The 20,085-nt window shown below is 46.4% G+C and overlaps 2 protein-coding genes across 5 annotated transcripts in view; both read right to left on the reverse strand.

Annotated features, from left to right (window-relative positions):
* Positions 1 to 430: 430 nt before the first annotated feature.
* Positions 431 to 2,775, reverse strand: Ugt49C1 (UDP-glycosyltransferase family 49 member C1). 2 transcript variants are annotated; one of them, NM_137720.4, is made up of 6 exons: positions 2,724 to 2,775; positions 2,233 to 2,430; positions 2,012 to 2,170; positions 1,502 to 1,963; positions 967 to 1,445; positions 431 to 904 (listed from the first exon to the last, which is right to left on the reverse strand). In NM_137720.4, the coding sequence occupies exons 2-6, from the start codon at positions 2,333 to 2,335 to the stop codon at positions 515 to 517; spliced, it is 1,593 nt and encodes a 530-aa protein (NP_611564.2). In that variant the 5' UTR covers positions 2,336 to 2,430; positions 2,724 to 2,775; the 3' UTR covers positions 431 to 514. The 2 variants fall into 2 exon arrangements, with proteins under 2 accessions (NP_611564.2, NP_001036565.1); NM_001043100.3 differs by having other exon boundaries at positions 2,649 to 2,775.
* A 76-nt stretch (positions 2,776 to 2,851) lies between these two features.
* Positions 2,852 to 20,085, reverse strand: part of ASPP (Ankyrin-repeat, SH3-domain, and Proline-rich-region containing Protein) — a 33,295-nt gene continuing 16,061 nt past the window's right edge. For 2 of the 3 annotated variants that reach the window (NM_001274193.1, NM_137721.3), the window contains exons 3-8: positions 8,013 to 8,280; positions 6,816 to 7,036; positions 4,669 to 6,743; positions 4,371 to 4,588; positions 4,095 to 4,297; positions 2,852 to 3,990 (exon numbers count right to left, since the gene is read on the reverse strand). In NM_001274193.1, the coding sequence (NP_001261122.1) occupies positions 3,868 to 3,990; positions 4,095 to 4,297; positions 4,371 to 4,588; positions 4,669 to 6,743; positions 6,816 to 7,036; positions 8,013 to 8,280 (3,108 nt within the window). In that variant the 3' untranslated portion in view covers positions 2,852 to 3,867. Of the gene's footprint in view, positions 3,991 to 4,094; positions 4,298 to 4,370; positions 4,589 to 4,668; positions 6,744 to 6,815; positions 7,037 to 8,012; positions 8,281 to 8,602; positions 8,851 to 20,085 lie in introns of those variants that run through there. The other variant, NM_176243.2, reaches the window with a different exon arrangement.

Genomic DNA, 20,085 nt, shown 5'->3' on the forward strand with positions numbered 1-20,085 from the left:
CTGTAGATCGGCTTTATATGTTTATATACATATAATGTTTATGTATATGTTTATGTACGCTTTTAGAACCCTAGAGAATAGCAAATGTGAGGTTCGTGCGAAAAAAACGAGAGAGCTCTTTATTATCAAAACGGGGCACTTCATCAGCGTGCTCTACAAAATATCCCTTATCATCATGGAAACGTTAGATTTCTTGCGGATAATAGAAAGTTATTCTTTCTTAAGGTCGTATTCGTTGTTTTGGGTAATCTATTTGCTGGTTGTCTAGGTACGTAAGTTTTCAAACTATCTTTATCCATATCATTAGCAAGAGAGACAATCCTCGACTATCAGATAATATCGTTTTTTCTACCTGTTAGATACTTTTCAACGAAACTAGTAAATCGTTTGACTTTTCGATGCGAAATAGAAGATATAGACAGAAACATATACTAATATATTAAGATTTTATTGAAGATATTGTATTTCTCAAACATTTTTAAAGTAATTTGTTTAAATAAACCCTTAAAATACTTTAATTTTGCTTAGCTTTCCTGTGTTTCTTATTACTGCCCATCAGTAATCGAATGGCCAATGAGAGAGCCATGACGCCAGCTAAAGCAATGATAGCCACAAATGCTATGACATCCAGCAAATAGAATTGGAACCAGTTGAGATCCAGGCCTGCGGATCTCATATGTGAAGCACCTCGATGCCGGATGACATATTCGATCCAATAGACGGCACTTTTTCGCGGCTCCAGCGGACGATCGCGGAAAATATCCGATACCCTCTGAACGTTCTCTTTGTAGGTCACATTATGGATAAGTTGGTCCAAGGAGTGCCGCAGGATTTCCTCGGTAATCGATTGGAAGTGCAGACTAATGGCATATCCGCCCAAAACCGCTTTGTTCATATTAAGGTGCTGCAACATAATATATTCCTATAGAAGCAGTTATTTATATAATTAGTGAAATATACAAATACCTGATCACAGTAGAAGGGTATACCCAGCATGGGCACAGCATAATGCACTCCCTCCTGGGTGCCAAATAAGCCACCGTGGGTAATGAATACCTTCACATGACGATGGGCCAGAATGTCGGCCTGTGGCAGCCACTTCCTGACCATCACGTTATCTGGCAATTGGCTAATGCTCTCATCCTCGAATTTCCACAATACCCGCTGCTTGAGCGAACCGAATACCTGCAGGAACAATCGCAGCATTTCCACGGGCATGTCCTTGCTCTGGACATTGCTGCCCAGGCTGAAGAAGATGGCCCCCTCGGTGGCGCCATCCAAGAGGGCTTGCATGTCAGCCGGCAGCGGTTTGGGTGGATAGATGTGCATCCCGCCCACTGGCACCATGGCGTCCACTGTGGGACGTGCCGTGGTCAGCGGTGCGTGACTGTTTAGTAGCATCACTGAGATTTGACGCTCCATGTGCTTGACCTTGGGCACCTCGGCTGGAAAACACTGTACTCAGGTGTATGTTCTCAGATAAACCATTACCGTAACTCACTCAGTACGGGTCCAAAGAACTCCCTGGCCACCGCATCCATTTTCGGAAAATAGTTTAGCAGCCTGTCCATGTCTTCGTAGAAGGATGCATAGGAGTTCTTCACCCTCTCCAGGAAACTCATGCGATCGGTGAAGGGCATAAAACCGTGTGGTACAAAGGACCAAGGTGTAATCAGACCCATCATCTGACTCATGTGATTCTCATAGCCCAAAGTGCTCGTGGTCACCACGGGTATTTTGTACAGATGAGCCAGTGCCAAGAAGGCCTCCTGATAGAACTGCTCGGCCAGGAGAAGATCGAAGACTCCTTCCTTTTGCTCGGCATGAATGAGAGACCGAACCTTGGGCTGCCGCAGGGCATGTTCGGTGGTCTTGAGGCCGATAATCTCCAGCATTTTGAGGAAATCATAGTTGGTCATGCGGGTCAGCTCGAATAGGTGTTGGGCTCCAAAGTTCAGCTTAACTGGTTCCAAACGTAAATATGATGATCATTAAATCAAGCTCCACTCACCATCGTGCCAGAAATCGTAGACCGGTTCTATCAAGATCTCCGTGTAGTTGCTGCCAAGTTGCTCTTTCTCCAGACTAAAAGCTGTTACCATGGTCACCTGATGACCACTTTCGACAAGTTCCCTTATCAAAGCAGTGTGCATCATAAAATGTGATTTTCCTAAAATATTTTCCACAACATAAGCCATAAGTTGGCTTTGTACATATCTTAAAATACTTTACCCGGAAAGGCATACACAGCCAGGATTTTTGATCCTTCGGCCAATTCCAACTGGGAATATAATGTTCCAGTCAGAAGGAGGCCAAATAATAATGGAAACTGCATACTGAGCAGCTATACTATAATTCTTATTTTTTGCCAAATATTGATTTTGTTTTTGTTTAATACTGGCTTGACTTCTTTTGTTTGTCCGTAATAATCTGTTAATAGATTTTGTAAGTTTGAGATTCTGAAGTTTGTAGCTTAATATCAAAAGATAGATTAAAGGTGCGCAAAGTTCTTGTTTTGTAAACAAGTTTGACTTTATTACAGAAACAAAATTATCAAATGAATAAATGAAAATAAAAAATGCTGGTCATCAGCAGCTAATCTATGTTCCATAAAGATTTCAAGCATTTGTGAAATACAAATTGTTTACTTTTAATAGGGTTGCTGATATAAAGAGTCAATTTAATTGATGATCGCGTGCTCGAAAAGCTTTCCACTTGCCTACCGATGAGATGGCGAAGGCGAAGCCAACTATTGAACCTCCGAATGAATACTGAACTCGAGCTCGGGGTTCCGAGAAAACCCAATATATTTCCGAGTAGTATAATAAAAGTCAAAAGCACGTAGCAATTTAAGCTTTCTTAATCGTTTTATTTTCATCTTTCAAACGTATTTGCATGTCAATGTGTGTGTTGTTTGGTCCTTAAATGCTAGGTATTAAGCAATCGGTATATTATATGTAATTAGATTAAGTTAAATTATAACATTTAGCCTATAATGCGATTACTTGTCAACGAATCTCCACGCCTAATGTAATTTACATTTTCATATTCGATACAAATTGTTTAAATTATTCTCGTCTTTATACAAAAATCACATTCGATTCGTTATGTATTCTGCTTGTGTATGTGTGTGTGTGTGTGTGTGCGTTTGCGAGTTTTGTTATAAGTGTTAAAATGTTGCCTTTCGATTAGCGTGAACTTTGTTCGAGTTCAATTAAAGTTTAAGTACTAACTTGATATATGCAATTAACAAACTTCAGCTCCTTCAGCTATCCGTTGATGAAACACACACACACAGAGTGTGTGTGTGTGTGCGGCCTTTGAGAAATTTTAAATTTTAAATTTCTAATTTTCAATTTTCCATTTTCCTGGCTGCAAATTGCAATCAGAACTTTTTCTGCAGCGACTTGAAGGTGAAGTTTTTGTGGCGAGCGGGCGGCTGATATGAGTTATTAGTCTAGGCCTTAAAGCTAAGGAGCTTAAGTGAAATTCAATTTGCTGTTGTACGTATGCAGGGGGTGGTGGGCGGCGATATGCTCGTGGGTAGTATGTGGTGGTATGTGGCTGATATGCGGCTGATATGTGTGTTTTGCTGTGCTGAACTTTGTGCGAAAGCCTGGCTAATTGAGGGCAGTCGTCGGGATAAATGACTCAAGCGGAAGCTGCAGTCGGTTCCATTCCATATGGATGAGCATATGGTGAGCCTCGTTTTGCTCCTCCCTCCATCCGCCTCCTCTCGTCCTTTTGTGTTGCTTTTCCCAAACAAAAAGTAAACATAAAGAAACATGGCGTCGTGATAAATAATTCCCCGTTGACTCCTGCGGTGGTGGCACGTGCCCAGAATCGGCTAGCTGCGTCGGACGGTCCCTAGATGTACTTGGATATATAGCGCTTCTGGATGAGTCGACCGGCCTTGCGCTTCAGTATGGTGAAGCGTATTAACTGCTAATCGCTGAAGTGCGGCGAATGCGGCGGCACACGCGGGTACAGCTGCATAGTGTATAGAAAGAACGAAAGGAGTTGGCACTTATTTCACATCCGGCGTACGTGAAGAAATTTCATTAGCTCCATCATCGTCAGCCACAAGTACTCACCCCCAGGAGATTGCGGGGCACGTAGCCCTCCTCGCCGGCGGCATTCCGTGCCCACCACCACTCGTTCTCGGCATCGTCGCCCTTGCGCAGCACGATCAGTGGCTCGTTGACGTGGAAGGAGAGCTCGTCTCCGTTTTGGGCCTCGTAGGAGAACACGGCGTACACGTCGCCATTGTGCAGGATGCCCAGCTTCTCCTGAATGCCTGGAATGGATATGGTTAAGTTATATATATATATTATATTATATTATATGGTTAGGTTCCTAGTCCTACTTACTGTATAAATACTCGGAGCAGCCATCGAATCCCTCCTCATCCTCCTCGCACTTCTCCGCCGGCGTCTCGTGATCCGACAGCGTGGAGGCAAACAGACACGCGCCGCTCTCCACCAGGAACTTGACCATGGACAGATTATTGCAGCTGGCGGCACAATGCAATGGCGTCCAGCCATCCGAGTCCTGGGCATTCACATCGCAGCCAAACTCAACGAGGAATCTGAAGAAACAAAAAAAAAAGAGCAAGAGAAAGAGATTAATTAGCTGGAATAAGGAGAGCAAAAGGCCAATGTCACTTACTTGACAATGTCAATGTGGCCGGCACAGATGGCATTGTGTAGCGCTGTAATCCCCTCATCGTTGGCAGCACTGGGATTGGCCACTTGCATGGCCGTCTTCTTGACCAGTTCCAGTTCTCCTTCCAAACTGGCGTCCAGCAGCAGGGCCAGCGGATCAAAGCTGACCCTTCGACCCAGCTTGGGTTTTCCGTTTCCCGTTCGCTCCTTGATGTTGCTGGTTGTCACGGTTGTCGTGGTGGATGTTGCGGATGTTGATGTCTCCTGTTGACTGGTCGTGATGCTGGGGGCCACCATTCTATCCGTTTCATCCGCGCTGGATTCACTGCTCGGTGAATGTTGGGGCGATGTGTCCGGCAAGTTCTCCGTTGGCTGTCTAGCTGAAGGCTCGGATTTCCGCTGGTTTTGCAACTGCAACAGAGGCGGCTTCTGTTGGCCATTGGAACTGGATTGGCTGGACTTGAGGCGAGGTTGCTCGAACAGCGGCTGCTTGCGGATGGTCAGTGGCTTCGCTTTGATGGGTAAATTGTCGTTGATGTTAAGGGATTGCAGTCCAAAGGTGGCCGTTTGCGTCTTATTAGCAGTCGATGCCGACGCTGCTCCACTACCTGCTCCGCCGGCGGATCCGGACGTATTGGCCTCCACTGGTGATGGCTGCTCTGTGGGCGACATCTTGCTAGGCTTGGGCGGCAGCGCTGGTCGCGGATCCGTCATCACCACATTGGGCGCCACGCGATTCACCTTGGGGCTGTAGGTGATCATTTTGGGTATGGAGCTGCCGCTGGAAACCGAATTGGGCGCCACACTGCTGATGGGTTTGCGTGGCGGCACGGCCACGTTGCTCACCTGCACCTGGAGCGGCTTGGAGGCATTGGAAACGGCAAGAGCTACTGATTTGCTAATAGCCCCCAGAGGCATGCTGTGCACGGTAAGTTGCTGCTGCGTGTTGCGCTCCGAAAGCGTTTCGCTGGTCACCGAAATCTCGTTCTTCTTGGCTTGGGATTGCTGCTGATCCTGGCTCTCCTTCGCCGTCGCCTGCTGGTTGAGTTTGCTAATCAGTGCCGAGGCCGAACTGCTGCTCGATGTGGTGCTCTTGGGGATTTTGCTGGCATTTGCAGTGGCGGGTGGAGATATTGCGGATGCTGCTGCTGCAGTTGCGGCCTGATTTGCTGCCTCTGCTGCTGCCTGAGCTGCCGCTGCTGCTGCTGCTGCTGCTGCTGCTGCTGCCGCTGCTGCTTCTCGATCTCGTTTCTTGGGTCCCACCTCCGCGTAGATATGTGTGGTACTGTCCATGGCCTCCGTTTGCGCCTGCTTGCGCAGCTCAGCCTCCGTTTTGGCCGGAGCCGCCAGCAGCTTTTTGGCCAACTTGGATTCATCGCTTTCGCAGCTGGAACTGGCCACGGGCACGGGCACGGAGCCGGCAAAGAAGCCACTGTTTTGTCCCAGCTTGACGTGCGTCAAGTCCTGAATGAGCTGGTTCTGCTGGTTGGTATTGGCCGTGGCCGCTGCATGCTTCATCCCACCGCTCAGATAGCTGGCCGTGCTCGTGATGGTGGACTTTTGGGGCGTGTGGATGAAGGGCTCAACGGCTGCCACATTGCCGCGGGCTCGTCCAGCGGCTGCGGCGGCAGCAGCAGCTGCCAGTTGATTGACCTGCTTCTGCAGCAGTTGCTGCTTCAGGGCGGCCACTCCACCATGTTTGCCCAGATTGCTGGCACTTTGCTGCTGCTGCTGTTGTTGCTGCTGTTGGTGTTGTTGGTGCTGCTGTTGCTGCTGGGCAGTTGCTGCTGCTGCTGCCGCCAGCAATTGTGCAGACTGCACATGCAGTTGCTGCTGCTGCTGCTGCTGTTGTTGCACTGTGGTCTGTTGATGCTGCTGCTGATGTTGCTGTTGTTGGTGCTGCTGCTGTTGCTGCTGCTGCTGCTGATGATGGGTGTTGGCCTGCTTTTTGCGCTGCAGGCGCGTCTGCAGCTCGTAAATGCGCTGGTCGGTGGACCGCAGCTCCGCCTGCCTTTGCTGCAGTGCCTCACGTTGCATGTGCAAGCGTGCATCCTGCTGAAGCGACAACTGATTGCGGTACTGCAATGATAAACAATAAACACTTAAGAACACAATGTTCCCAATTAGTCGCTGATGTGCCTGTCCACTCACCATCAGTTCGCGACGCAGCTTCTCCAGTTCGCGGGATGCCTGCGGTGGAAGCGACTGACCACCAACTCCGTTGCCAGCTGCTGTCAGGATATTCACAGGACATCGTCGGTCACGTCGCAGCTCCTCCAGTTGCCGGGTCAAAGCCTCCACCTTGGCCACGGCCAAACTGAGCTCCTTCTCCTTCTCGCTGAACAGTGCACGAATCGAGTCCAAGTCATTGCCTGCAAATGGGCGATGGTACTTTGTGCTATAAACTGCTTTATGTCCTGATCCTATTCTAAATATCTGATATTATACAACTGGCCAGGGTGGTGGTTTTACCCTGGAGATAATGGTTAATCTCATGCGATTATCATGGCACACCAGCATATCTTAATTATACTTAACAACGAAAGGGGCTAAAGATAAATCTGTTGTTGGGCACTTAGTTTTTCGATTAGGAAAGGGGTGCTTCATTCTTAATCAACAATGCCAACCCAATCCCGATTGGCGTGCCCACTAACTATTTTATAATCGCCGGCCGCCTGCTGGTCGCCGGTGTTTCCCTTTCGAGGATTTCGGATTTGGGTTGCCTGTTCAAACTAATTACGGCCACAACACAGGGCGCCAGCTCATTAACATAATACCCCTGTATGGAAATGTGTGCGGGCCAACATCATCTTAGCCATGTTCGGAGGAGGCGCTGTTACCGCCCACAGGCAATCATAAAGGACAACAAAGTGGCACACATACATAAATTAAATTCGCACACGCGACGAGCGCCGAGTGTGTGTGGCTGGGGGATGTGGATATGGATGCGGATGCGGATGGGATGGAATGGGATGGGCTGATGGCAGGCTACCTACCACCACTCAACACGGTTTTAACACATGTTAATTCACCCAAAGAACCCCTCGTCTCCACTCAGCCAGCGGTGGGTGCTTAACTCAATTGGAGGAGGAAGCTTAGGGCCGGATAGGATATCCCAAGCAGATGCACTTGGTGGCACTTCGCCACTGCCCTCCACTCACCACTTTCCTGACCGCACTGCACAATTAAAATATTAAATTTACTCCAAGAAACCATTTCGTATGGAAAGTGTTTGAAATATTGTATACCCCTTAATTATACTAACAACAAAATAGTTTGCAGCTGCTTAAGGTTCACATACGGTCTTATTGTTATGTTGCGACTTTAATTTTCTGCCAGTGTACTCACTCAGTGTGACATTGTAGGTCTTCTGCAGATCCACTTGACCCCGCAGCGCTCGCAGGCGTCGCAGCTTGGACTCCTGCGCCTCCACCCGTTCCCGCAGCCGGCGGAGTCGCTCGCCCTCCGCGCTGGCCACTGCGCTGCGCACCTCCTGCGACTTGAGGAAGCGCAGGCGCTGCTCCTTGGTGGCCAGCAGCTGGTGCTGGCTGTCGATTTGCTGCTGCTGTCTCAATGCCATCGCCCTCAGTTCGGCTGACGTCAGCCTGCTGGGCACCTGCAATACGAGATTGGGATTGAGATTTTGGATGTCGGATCGTTAGCGAGATAAGCGGCTAAGTTGGATGTGAGTGTATGTATAGCCATCTGGGTGGCCATCCACCCACAAGTGAGAAATGAAATTTCACAATTTATAATCCGAGGCGTTACCGTGAAAGCAACCCACCCATGGGCAAGTCAAAAACTCAAAAGTCAAACTGAAAGTTGTCAACGTTCGTGGTCAGCCATAAATCAAGTTATGCTTAAGCTAATTTCGGCCTTTTGTTGTTTCGCAGATTGGATTTGCTCCTTGGATGCGGCCGAGATAGCGGTATACTTACGTTCAGCTTTGGCTCGGAGGTCACCACCACTCCACGCGTGGGACTGACAAAGGCCAGGGAGGCTGTCGATGATGTTGAGGACGACGCGGAGGATGCGGATGCCCGGTGGGCGGGCATCAGCGAGGCGGGCGGCATCTTGGGCAGATTGCCGGAGACGGGTCGACACACGCAGGTCAACATTTTCGACGCGCTCTTTTGATATTTTGCTTCGATTTATCTTTGATTTATTTGAATTTATGATTCGTTTCGGTTCTTATTCAATGCACTTGAAGAAACCAACGAGTTATAGCTTTCAGTTCGAAGAATTGCATGCGCTTTATTGTTAAATAAAACCATATAGTCTCAGTAATTCCAAGTGAATTTTTATATGGGTTCACTATAATGGATTACGGCAAAAAAGCTATTATAATCAAAAGTAAAACATTTTACTAAGAAATAGTTATGCTTGGTCTTTAACTAGGTATTTTCAAAATTAATCAAAGTTTTCTCTAAGTGCACCCTTTTGTGAGTTGCAATCCCATTCACTGGCCTGCGATGGCATCCTTGACTGCAGCACCAAAGCAGGAACAGAGAGGCACCAAATTTGTGTGTTATTTTTTTATTGTTCAAGAAAATGTATATATATATAGTGCAAGAGAGTTTGGCGGACCATGCCCTGGTCCCCACACCGCCAACCAACCAAGCCCGCTACCCCAACGTGGAACAGTGGGTGCCAGTGGCAGTGCCAGCTGGCGCCAGTGCCTCCGCCTTGTACTCGTTAATGGATTTTCAATTCAGTGCCTGATTGAAAGCACACTTTGTGTGGATGTGGATGTAGAAGTGGGTGTGGGTGTTGGGTGTTGGGGATACTGCACACGTAGTGTATGCAGCCATGTGGTTCTTGGGTTGGGTATGGTGGCTGGTAGTGGGGGGGCTGGTAGTGGGTGGATTTGGTTATGGGGTGTTTACCGAACGCCTACGGCGTTGTCAATGGCAACGACGGGGCAGCGCCCCAAACAGCCGTGACAATAACTGCGCTCGATGGACTCCAAGTGCCTGCCTGCCGACTGCTGAAACAACAAGCGGCAGTTAAAGTCATAGTTGCGTGTACATAATCGCTGGCACTTACAATTACATAAAGGATACGGCCAAAGGCGAGGACAGGAAAAAAAATATGTAAAACCGGATAGCAGCAGATCTAGTCCCAAACAGAGTAGACTCGTAGTAGTTAAACTCGAGCGGAGAAACGCATATATATACACCCCGGTATATATATCCACTCAACGGGCTAAAGACCGACAGCAAACAATAAAATGCCGTCATGAGGATTGGCCAGGGACACACGTCCCAGTCCGTTATCGAGTATCGTGTCTACTTCACGCCCACACTGAGGATAAACATGGCGGGCACAATCAAGGATCTAGCTGCAGGTTTGAAGTGAATAACTTTTGAAGGCAAGTATTGCTGAATCAAAAACTTTAAAACTTGTTTTAAGATAACTTCAATTCAACCCATAGCAAGACTGATCCTCAAATCCTTATTTGATTGATTTCTGGCACATTTTCCCTCAGTGCAGGCAACTCAACTCAACCCGTCGTTCCACTAGCACTCGTTCCCATGGAGCTCTTTGCTTTTTGGCCTCGCCGAGTACGATTGGCTTCGGTCACCATCATCAAGTCCAGGGACGAATTGATGACGGCGATGAGAATGATGATGGTGCTGCAATGGATTGCGCTGGCGAGTGCTGCTTCAATTTGGAGTCCCCACAAGATGATCGGGCAGAGAGCAGAAGACTGCAATGGATACTTCAATACCCCATCCTCCCCCTTACTCAATTTATTGCCCCTTTTTCTGGGTCGCATTATACTCGAGAGAATGTTGCAAATAAAAAGAAGATACATTACGGCGAAATTGTACCAAAAAAAAGAAGCGTACATACATATGTCCCCAGACAGCGCGTTTCGCAGCTATAAATCACATGTAAAACACCAGCCGTAAAGAGCGAGAGAGTCATCAAACATGTCCGTCAGTCGTGGACATGGACTTTCCCCAGTCCATCGCTGACTTTTGTGAACCGATCCTTAAGGATAACCATTTGCAGCTGTCATAAAGTTGGCCATAAGCGTTTTGTCAAAACTCCAGCAACTTGGCAACTATTTAAAGCCGAAGTCGCTTTATCTTTTGGGCCATAGTTTTAACGAACTTGCTGGCCGGCGTAATGAATTAATCTACTTTCCACCGATGCCATCTGCGCAAATATTTGCTCAAAAAAGCAAACTTTGCGGCATCAAGGGGAGAGTAAAAAGCGAAGCTTCAAACTTGTCGAATGCATTGAGACCGCAGAAACCAAAACCCAAACCCAAAAGCACGGGACAGGCGATGAATGTATCCTGTAAATTCAATGTGGCAGCAGCCAACCAGCCAAGCAGCCAGTCAGCCAGCATTTTCGAGGAATATTTTCCAATTAACAAAGTTTGTCATAATAACTCGCTCGCAGCAAGGAATCTCCAGCATGTAACGAGCAATGTGCTCGGCGTTATACCCCCAATACCTCCACCTCCTCTATTCCCTCCTACTCGGCGGCTCCTCTCTATTTACATTTTTGCAGCCATTTATGGAGCTGACGAGGCTAAGCACGCGGGCCGGGAAAAGTGGGAGTAGTTGTGGCAGGAACGGGAGCTGTCGAGGAATTGGCTGCCAAGGACTCTCTACCCGGATCCCCAGTCCCAGGAATTTCCGGCATTTTCGCTGACGCAGCTAAAAACGTGCAACACGGAGAATAATATTGAGCCATATCAGTTTATAATAATAATAATAGTTATCTGATTAACTTGCTCTGCTCCTAAAAGCATAAGTATTAACTTTATATCGAAGGGCTTTATTGTGCATACTAGAGCGTAGATTCATTTCTCTCAGTGCACCTGGAGGGGAGGCAAAAACGCAACTATTTATGTTGCACAGCGACGAAGTACCCCTTTCCATTTCAAATGGTCTTCGCTGGGCGGTAGGCGTCTCGGGGGGGCGTGGCAAAAGCCAACCAATATAATTGTACATTGAAAGATGTCGTGGAAAGAGTCGCGACGTCGTTTGCCATTGTACAAATGTTGTTGCCTCTGGGTGTTGCCACTCCTTGTGTTGCCAGTAGTAGCTGCTTTTGGTGTCGGAGCAACAAGCATTTTATTGATTTTAGCCCCCTTTTCTTTCTGTTTTTTTTTTTTTTTGTTTCAAAGTGGAGTGCGAGTTTGCGTTCGGGTTCCTGGGGGGCAGGACATCGCGTGCGCTTACGTTTATTGCTAATTTGTTCCTCTTTGTTCTGCTCTACTTTCGCCTCCTTTGGCGTCCCAACTCGTAGCTCTCCATCCGCCGTTGCTCCTCCCTCGCCGGACACTTGGCCGGCCAGTGTCCTTGCTGCACATTTCCAAATCGATTACAAACAGGATATGCACTGCGGAAGCGTGTTTGATGGAAGTGCCAGCCGCCGCAAAGCGATTAGAAGGGCTGGCAACTACTACCTACTGCCCATTGGGGTGGTGCCCTGCGTTTCCCTGCCCCACAGAGCAACACACATCCGGCTGTGATCCCGTCACGGATTTGAATTGGATTGGCCGCCATCGCCTTTGTGGCCATTTTGTATTTTAATTAATTCCAGCAAACTGGCGAAGGGCAAAAGTTTTGCCTATGCGACCAAATGTCCGCAACTTTGGCAATTTGTGTGCATCGATGGAAGAGGAATGAGCTACGCTGCCAAGGATACACACCTGCAATACACATATTCTTCTAGGTAAATGTGTTGTCGAGATACAAGCTAGCTATAGAGCAAACTAAATTTCGGAATCATTTAAAAAACTTTAAGCTATGCACTTCATTTTGTCAGTGAACCACGGAAACCGAGCCAATTTGCAAAATTTGACAGATTGCCAAACCCAATAGAGTAGAGTATATATATACCCAGTGGATTCGTTCACAAAAATAATCATTTCAGCCGCAGAACCAAAGCGAACCCGCAATTTGATTGTCAACCAAATTGTCGGTGGCAATTGTGACATCTCTGCAGCCCTGATAAAAACATATTCCTCGTACTTCAACCACACACATATGGTAAAGGCGACAAGGATCCTTTGCCTTTGGTTGGCCAAAATCAAGCTTCACTTTCGTGTTAGTTACTGGAGCAGACATTAGTGGCACTCTCGAGCGCCTTTCAGCTCCTCCTGCTCCTCCAGCTCCTCCAGCTCCTCCTTCTTGCATCCATCGGCCATGGCAAACGGTTTGTTCCAAGTGGTTTCAGTTGCGAGTGGCTTTTGCCTCGGCAAAAAGTTTTCCACACTCATGTCAAGGAATGCTGGTGGTGGGTAAGCGGTCACAAGATGGAGGAGGAGGAGCTGGGGTGGAACCGCTGGGCACAAGGGTCTTCTGCGGACCAACAAAAACTCTGCTAAGGGGCTTAAGTCGTCGCTCACGCGAATCTCTCTTCGCACTTTCCCACTCCGGAGGAAGTGTTTTGACGTACTGCTGATGTCCGGCGGACTGCTGCGGTTGCGGTTCAGTACGGTACGGTTTGGTACGTTTTGGTTCGGTTTTGGGCCTTTTTTTTCCTTGGCGGGCTCCTCAACTTGGTAAACGACCATCATACACCGTTTGCAGAAACCACACGCGTTGTAATTCCACTGACCCTCATTGGGCGAATTGGGTAGTTCGAGTTGGAGTCCAAGTCCGTGTCGGCTTTTTCACGTTGTATATATTTTTTTTTTTTTGGTTTCGTGCCAAATGCTTAACACTCAACAAAGTTGAGAGTTGAAGCAATTTTCCGCAAGAGTAATTAAAGCAACGGACTGTCGTTTGGACAGGGGGGTTGTTTTTCCGGGGAGGGGGCCTCACAAAGTGTATGTATGAAGGAGTATGGCGGGCGCCATTGGGTCAAATTTCACGTGAACAGCTTCTGTGACCTGAACGGAAAATTCTCAAAATGAAATGTGAACGAGTTCAAGGTCAGGGGTATGTGCGCGAAATGTGAACGAATCGAATGTAAATTTTCCGAAATTAACTGAATAATTACAGCTGCATATGCAATAAATGTTTTGAAAGAGATTTTGCTCGTAAACGTTTTAAAATCAGTTAAAAGCCAGTCTTTTCGGTTTACTCTTAATTGATTTAAAATGTCTTTCCTTTTAGCAAATTGTAAAAGTCATTTGTTTGGCCAACAATCACGCATAACTCGAAAGTTTTGGGAACACACACAATATGCAAAAATATCAACTGTGATCAAATGTAAGTAACCGTAACTCAGAAAATGTTGTCAAAAGTAGTTTGGTCATTGGATAGCTAAAAATTGAATAATTTCAGCTTTGCTGCTCTTGTCTAAAAACCACTGCAGTCGTTTCTCCCAAGGGAATCCTTTTTCGAGAGCTCCTGCCCGGAAATCCAATAAAGTGTTTTGCAATGAAGCAATTCCTGGCACGAATCCCTTCGCCTGTCTGCACTCATTCGAAAAGTGTTGCATACTTTCGAGGGCCCACAAATTGAGAACTTCCATAGTGGAAGGAATTACTTTTTTTTTTTGGCGTCAATCGATAATTGAACGCAATAAAATATTCAATGCCATTCAATTCGGTATCAACACTTAAACTAGCTGGAAAAATGGGCTCGGCAATGAAACCTCAAAACCTAATATAAACCGACAGCTTATTGGCATTGCAAATAATTTGCGTTAATTAAGTGACTGTCAGGCTGGCGCAGTGGAATTAAAATGAAAGGACCAAAGGACCAAAGAACGTGGGCGGTTCAATGTCGATGCACTCGTTATCGACTGTTTGGCAACTTAATTGCGTTTGCTTTTGTAAATTTAATTTTAATTTAATGCTTTATTGAATGACGCAGACACTGCCATTCAATCACTCGCGGCTCATCCCATTCGCCATTATTGATGACAGCGAAGAAATCATAAAAAAACAAAAAAAAAAAAAAACAAAAATAATAAAGCAAAATAAATAAAAGGCGAAATTGAAGCATAAAATTTACACGACTCTGCCGCGCAGCAATTGATTTAACACAATCATAAAATATAAACAAACAGTCTTAAATAAAGGAATAAATAAATAATAACTGAGATGGTGCGAGTGCGAGTGCCACTTGGGCGAAAGGGCATTAAACATTTACGCCCATTTTTAAGCGCAGATTATGCAAGCCAACTGGTCAGCTGGCATGGGAATGGGATTCCATGCCCTGGTAAATTGTGGCCATAATTCAGGGAATTAAATTTAAATTTGCCGTGCAACAAAGTGTGGCGCCTCCACCGCGCGACTCCACCTCTACGATTCTCGACCCCAATTGCCCCCGGCAAATAATAGTTCAATTTCTCACGGTATTCATTATTCACGACTGGACATAGTTGCTCCTCCTTTTTGCTTCGTCCTTATTTACCATTCTGTCCAGACCTATTATCCTGCATACTTGAGCCGGAGACCCTGGCACCGGCTGCCATTGAAATGACTTTTAAAACTTTTTACAGTTGTAATTATTATAAATAAATGAAGCGCAATTTGGTGGGTTCCCAGGAACATCCGCCGCCTCTGCTGCCTGTCTCTTCTTTGTTTATTTCTGTTCCGTTCCGTTCTGTTCAGTTCGCTTCTCTTCAAATGTCCTTGACATGCACGTGTGTGCGTGTGTGTATGTGTGTGGTTCTGCTTGTGTCTGTTTATTATTAACTCGAATGACGACCCAAAAATTTGCTCATTTCCAGAGCTGTCAGACGGAGACTAGCAATGGAGGGACCGAATGACCGAGACTCCGAGACATTCGAGGAAGAAAGGAGTGGCCAAATCCTGGCCGACACTCAACTACAAATTGGCCAGCAGGGCAGACATGTGCAGATGTCCTGCGACAGATTCGCAGGCAATTATTCAGATGGGCTTCGGAGCCAATTTGCTTGCGGCTCGATGATGACATTAATTTTTGCCAGCCCGCAATAATATATGTATGTATATGTAGGTTATAATAGTTTTTTATGCTTCATATTTATGGGCAAACGGGCGCGCCGTTGAAGCGTTATGAGCAAAACAGATTTTCCACTTTGCATAAATTAAGCAGAATTTAATGGCTGACTTATTTAAATGGCTTCCTGCGGCCCGACGCACTGTTTGTTGAATGAAATCGAAAAGTTTGAAATCGCAATCTCGCTGGTGCATTGCTTTGATGACTTTTCATTAAATTATGCTTTCCGCATTCCATTTCCCTGACTTAGAGAGAGAGAGAGAGAGAGCCAGTGAGTGAGTGAGCGCTAACAGAGTTATGAAAGCAGAATTTTCCATTTTCCATTTCCCGTTTGTCTCTGTCTCCCTGCTTCTCTATCTTTCGGGTTCACTGCAAATTCAGTGACAACAAGACAACAAGTATGGAGGAAACCATCGAGGGAATGCGCCAGCCAAAACCAAAAAGCCAATACCAAAAATGGCCCAAATTGCATTGCCTGACCTTCACTTAGCGCCAAGGGAATGTTAATTACTTGGCCATAGAACAAGGTGGTAAACTCGATCCGTGCCGAAATCCAACTATTTATGCAATGTGCGTGCCGCATGAGGAATCCACAGCAATAATGTTGTTCTAACAGATTTCATTCGAACAACAATCGAGCCACATTCTATCGCAAAAGCAAACAGCTGGCGGGCAATTACGTGGGTTTGTGGATTGCAGATTGAGGATTGTTGGATTCGAAGAGTAATGCTCAGATATCTATCCTGTTTTGTGTAAGAATGTTTTAAGCAAGGATAAAAAGCACTACATATATACTGCAATCGAAACCAATCAAAATCGAAACTTATTTACTATTCAGTTAGTAATGAGTACCTTAAGTACTATACACACTGAAGGGCGAACTCTGAACTCTTTTTTGTGCCCGGAGCAAAACAACTGGTAGCAGTGGAAGCAAAGCATTTATTGTAATTCGAAATCAATCAATAGAACCCATAAAAAAAAAGTGAGTGGCAAGTCGTGGAGATGAGCCAAATACCCGCATACCCGCATCTGTGCGCAAACAGTTCGCTTCTCCCTTGACTGTTTAATACTTATTTAATCAAGTTAATGTAGTTAAATCAGCTTAGGCAAATATTCCCAGCAGCAGCGGCTGTCGAACACAATGTGGCCCCGGCCAAGATAAACCGTTCGTTTTAGCCATGGCCAAGAGGAGAGCAAGGCGACTTTCATTCTCCCACACACAGAAACTAATACAGATAAAAGGGCATTCATTACAAAAGACCAAAGCGGCAAAGTTTTTCATCGGCGGCGATGTCAGATTTGCGACATCAGCGCCAGGATCTCAGTGCTCAAGATACTGCACTGAGAACAAAAAAATTTTAATTCTGCCGTCTTAATTTCAAAAGTTGTATTGAAAAAGGATATAAAGATACCTAGTTTTTTTGAACGGTTAATGCCAATGGCAAATCATTAGGCTTTGTCTCTCTTCATACTTTTTGACATTCAACAATTGATTTGAAATACAATATCCTATTAAATCAAATGCTCAATATTATTTGCTGTGCACAAAAAAAGAAAGTTAAGTTAAGATGGTTGGTGGGGGAATAGACCTGGGACCACGACCAATGGCCACCGAGTGACCACACAGCCTGGCGTCATTAATATTAAGTAATCGTGAAGGATGCTCTCTGGTGTATAATACGTCCTTGCACCACCAACCCCCCCCCCCCCCACTCCTTGCCAACCTGTTCCCTGGCTTTTTGCCGCCCTCTCAAGCAACCTGTGCTCGGAAGTTCGTGAACCCGCTCATTGACCATGAGTTAACCATGAGTGTTGACTGTCGTAAATTCGCCGCCTTCCTGCCTTTCTGCCTCCCACACACACACACACAACCCAAGCAGTTATGAAGAACCGTGGGGGACAGAGGGGCGTGGCTAGGCCTGCCCACTTTCAATGTCTCCCAATGGACAGATTAGTGAAGTGCCAAGAGCAAATGGACTTGGGCCGGAGCAGGAACTGCACATGGGGGAAATGGGCCGAACGGAAGCCAAATGGGGGGCTAAATCGAAATCTTGTGGTCAGCAAAGTGATTTTGTGAGTGGTTAGCTTAGAAATACATTCAACAATTGTACGATGATTAAATTATATAGAACAGAAATTATTAACTGCCGGGAAAATTATTAAGAGCATATTTGAAATTTGAAAGGGAAACCCGTATTTTGTTCCTGTGAGTCATTAAATTAATATCATCCGGCTGATGCTTAATTGCTGCAGAAGGAAAAGGCAATCAAATGACTCCAGCTTTGCACCTTTGATTAGGTCCATTTCGGCCACTGCGCCATCCAGGTAATCTAAAAGTTTTCCATCTTTGAGCCACACGACCCTTCTGGGAAATTTAGCCCAACCTAATGGGCTTTTCTTATAAGTGTATGTACGTACGGGGAGCCAAACAAAAAATGGGTTAAATTTATGAGCTTAAGATAATGCGGTGCCCAGAAAAGAAATCATTCGCAGCCAAATGTGGAGGACATTGAACGTAATTTGTGCCGTCTAACCCCCGAAATTTGGACTAAACCGAAATTCAAATTAAATCAGCTTGGACCTGAGACCCAAGTTGGGTTCGCATTCCTTGAAGCTTTAATTGCACATTAAGCTTAATTAACAAATTCATGAAGGAGACGTGGTCTCCAGTGGACCAGGCCATCCCATCCCATCCATCCAATGGCCCTCATGATGATGTGATGTCTGCCATTTGCAGATGGAGACGTAGGTGGAATGCTAGTGCTGCAAATAGTTTTTACACATTTGATTAAAATGTTGCAAGCCCAAGTTGTGCTGCTCGTTTCTCACTTTCAACGCCCGGCAATTGTGGCCATGCAAATTGAGTTTGTGGCAGCTTTGTGTAAATTTAACCGGACACTTGGACACGCTTAGCAAATTAAAATGCCACAAAACCCTGCAGAGAGCAGGGGAACTGGGAGGTGGTAGGTTTTTGGGCTGCAGCGGCAGCGGCATCAGCGTCTTCATTAAAATTTTGCCCAGAGCGTCTTTTCAATGCCGCCTTTAAATAAGATTAAGCAAAAAACAGCATAAATCCCGGGCTGCAGTCCGTGCGATCCTGGGCAACAAAAGCCGCCTGCCCTTGGCCCCTTGGCGAATCAAAGCCGAAAAAGTGGGCGGCCAACGGGGCGTATGAGCGTTAAATAAGTGTGTGCAAAGTATCTGCGGCCAAGCTGCGCTCATTAAGCGAATTCAGGCCAGTGGCTGTGAGTGTGGGTGTAAATGTTTAGATGTAGATGTAGATGGGTGTAGTTCGTTGGCTCATATTTCCGAGTCACCTTTTTCTAATACAGTGCCACGTAGGCGGGTGCACTTCAGCAAGATGGAGGCAACAAATCCGCACAAATTGCACTCGCAGCGGGAGTGGAAAATGGGAAAGCGGCCGAAAGGAGTGGTGGAGTAAAGAGTGGGGTAGTGGGACGCTGTCATGCGACATTATTGATTTAAATGCCATAAACACCCAAAAGTAGAACACACACACACACATCGAAGCACAGCAAGTGGCACATCCGAAAGATACTTTGAATGTTTTCCAAGATAGCCCACCAAGCGGAAGCTAAAAAGCCAGGCAAAAACAAACACGCTGTAAAGGTGTATGTGCGGCCGGTTGGGCTAACACACATTAATGTCTGTGTGTGTGTGGGTAATATGCCGCACACGTAGACAACTATTAACTAAAGCAGACACAGACAGACGGACGCACTAAAGCATACATTTAGGCGCTGATGGCCGGATGTGTGGTGTGATGTGGCACGGTGACATTTGCCTGGAGTTGGAGGCGGGCAACCATCCCCACGACTCCAAATGACTATCCGGCCTTCTAAGAAATTTGTAACAGATGCGGGCCAGCAGCTCACAATTGACTTCACAGGCATAGCGCAAGTAATTGGAAAAAAAAAAAAAACAGCCGGCTGCTGCTGATATTTTCTCTTGAATTTTCGCTTTGTCGCCAGCACAGAAAGCGAAAAAGCGCGCGATCCGCCCGTGCTCCCCTTTTCTTTTTCGAATGGGGGTTCCCTCGTAATTGCGGGCCCAGATAAGCGCTTTATTACCGATTCACTGGCTTTTATCGCATTTTAATAACTCACGGAAAATGCGCCAAACGAGCCGCCCCGCAAAAACACAGTGTTTACGTTACGTTACGTTATTTGGCGAAACGAATCGAATCGAACCGAACCGAATCCACGTTACTCGATGTTTCTCAAAGTGGCCAAAATGGCAATATCGCGTTAGCTTCGAACATTCGCGACCGCCAGCCAAAGCACAACTGACTAGAATGCCGCTGGAAAAGCAGAACTGAACGCTACGACGATTGCCGCTGCTTTGAATTCGAAAACGAACGTTTGGTCGGAAAAGCCGAAAGTTGGAAAAGCCCGAGGAAAATGCCGAACGATGCGTCACACGAACCACTGCAACTAGGTGGGTGGTTGACACGAGTGGGGTGGCTTGTGTTGGGTTTTGGGCCGAAATGTGGGTGG

Source organism: Drosophila melanogaster, chromosome 2R (assembly GCF_000001215.4).
Source record: "Drosophila melanogaster chromosome 2R".
Taxonomy (NCBI): domain Eukaryota; kingdom Metazoa; phylum Arthropoda; class Insecta; order Diptera; family Drosophilidae; genus Drosophila; species Drosophila melanogaster.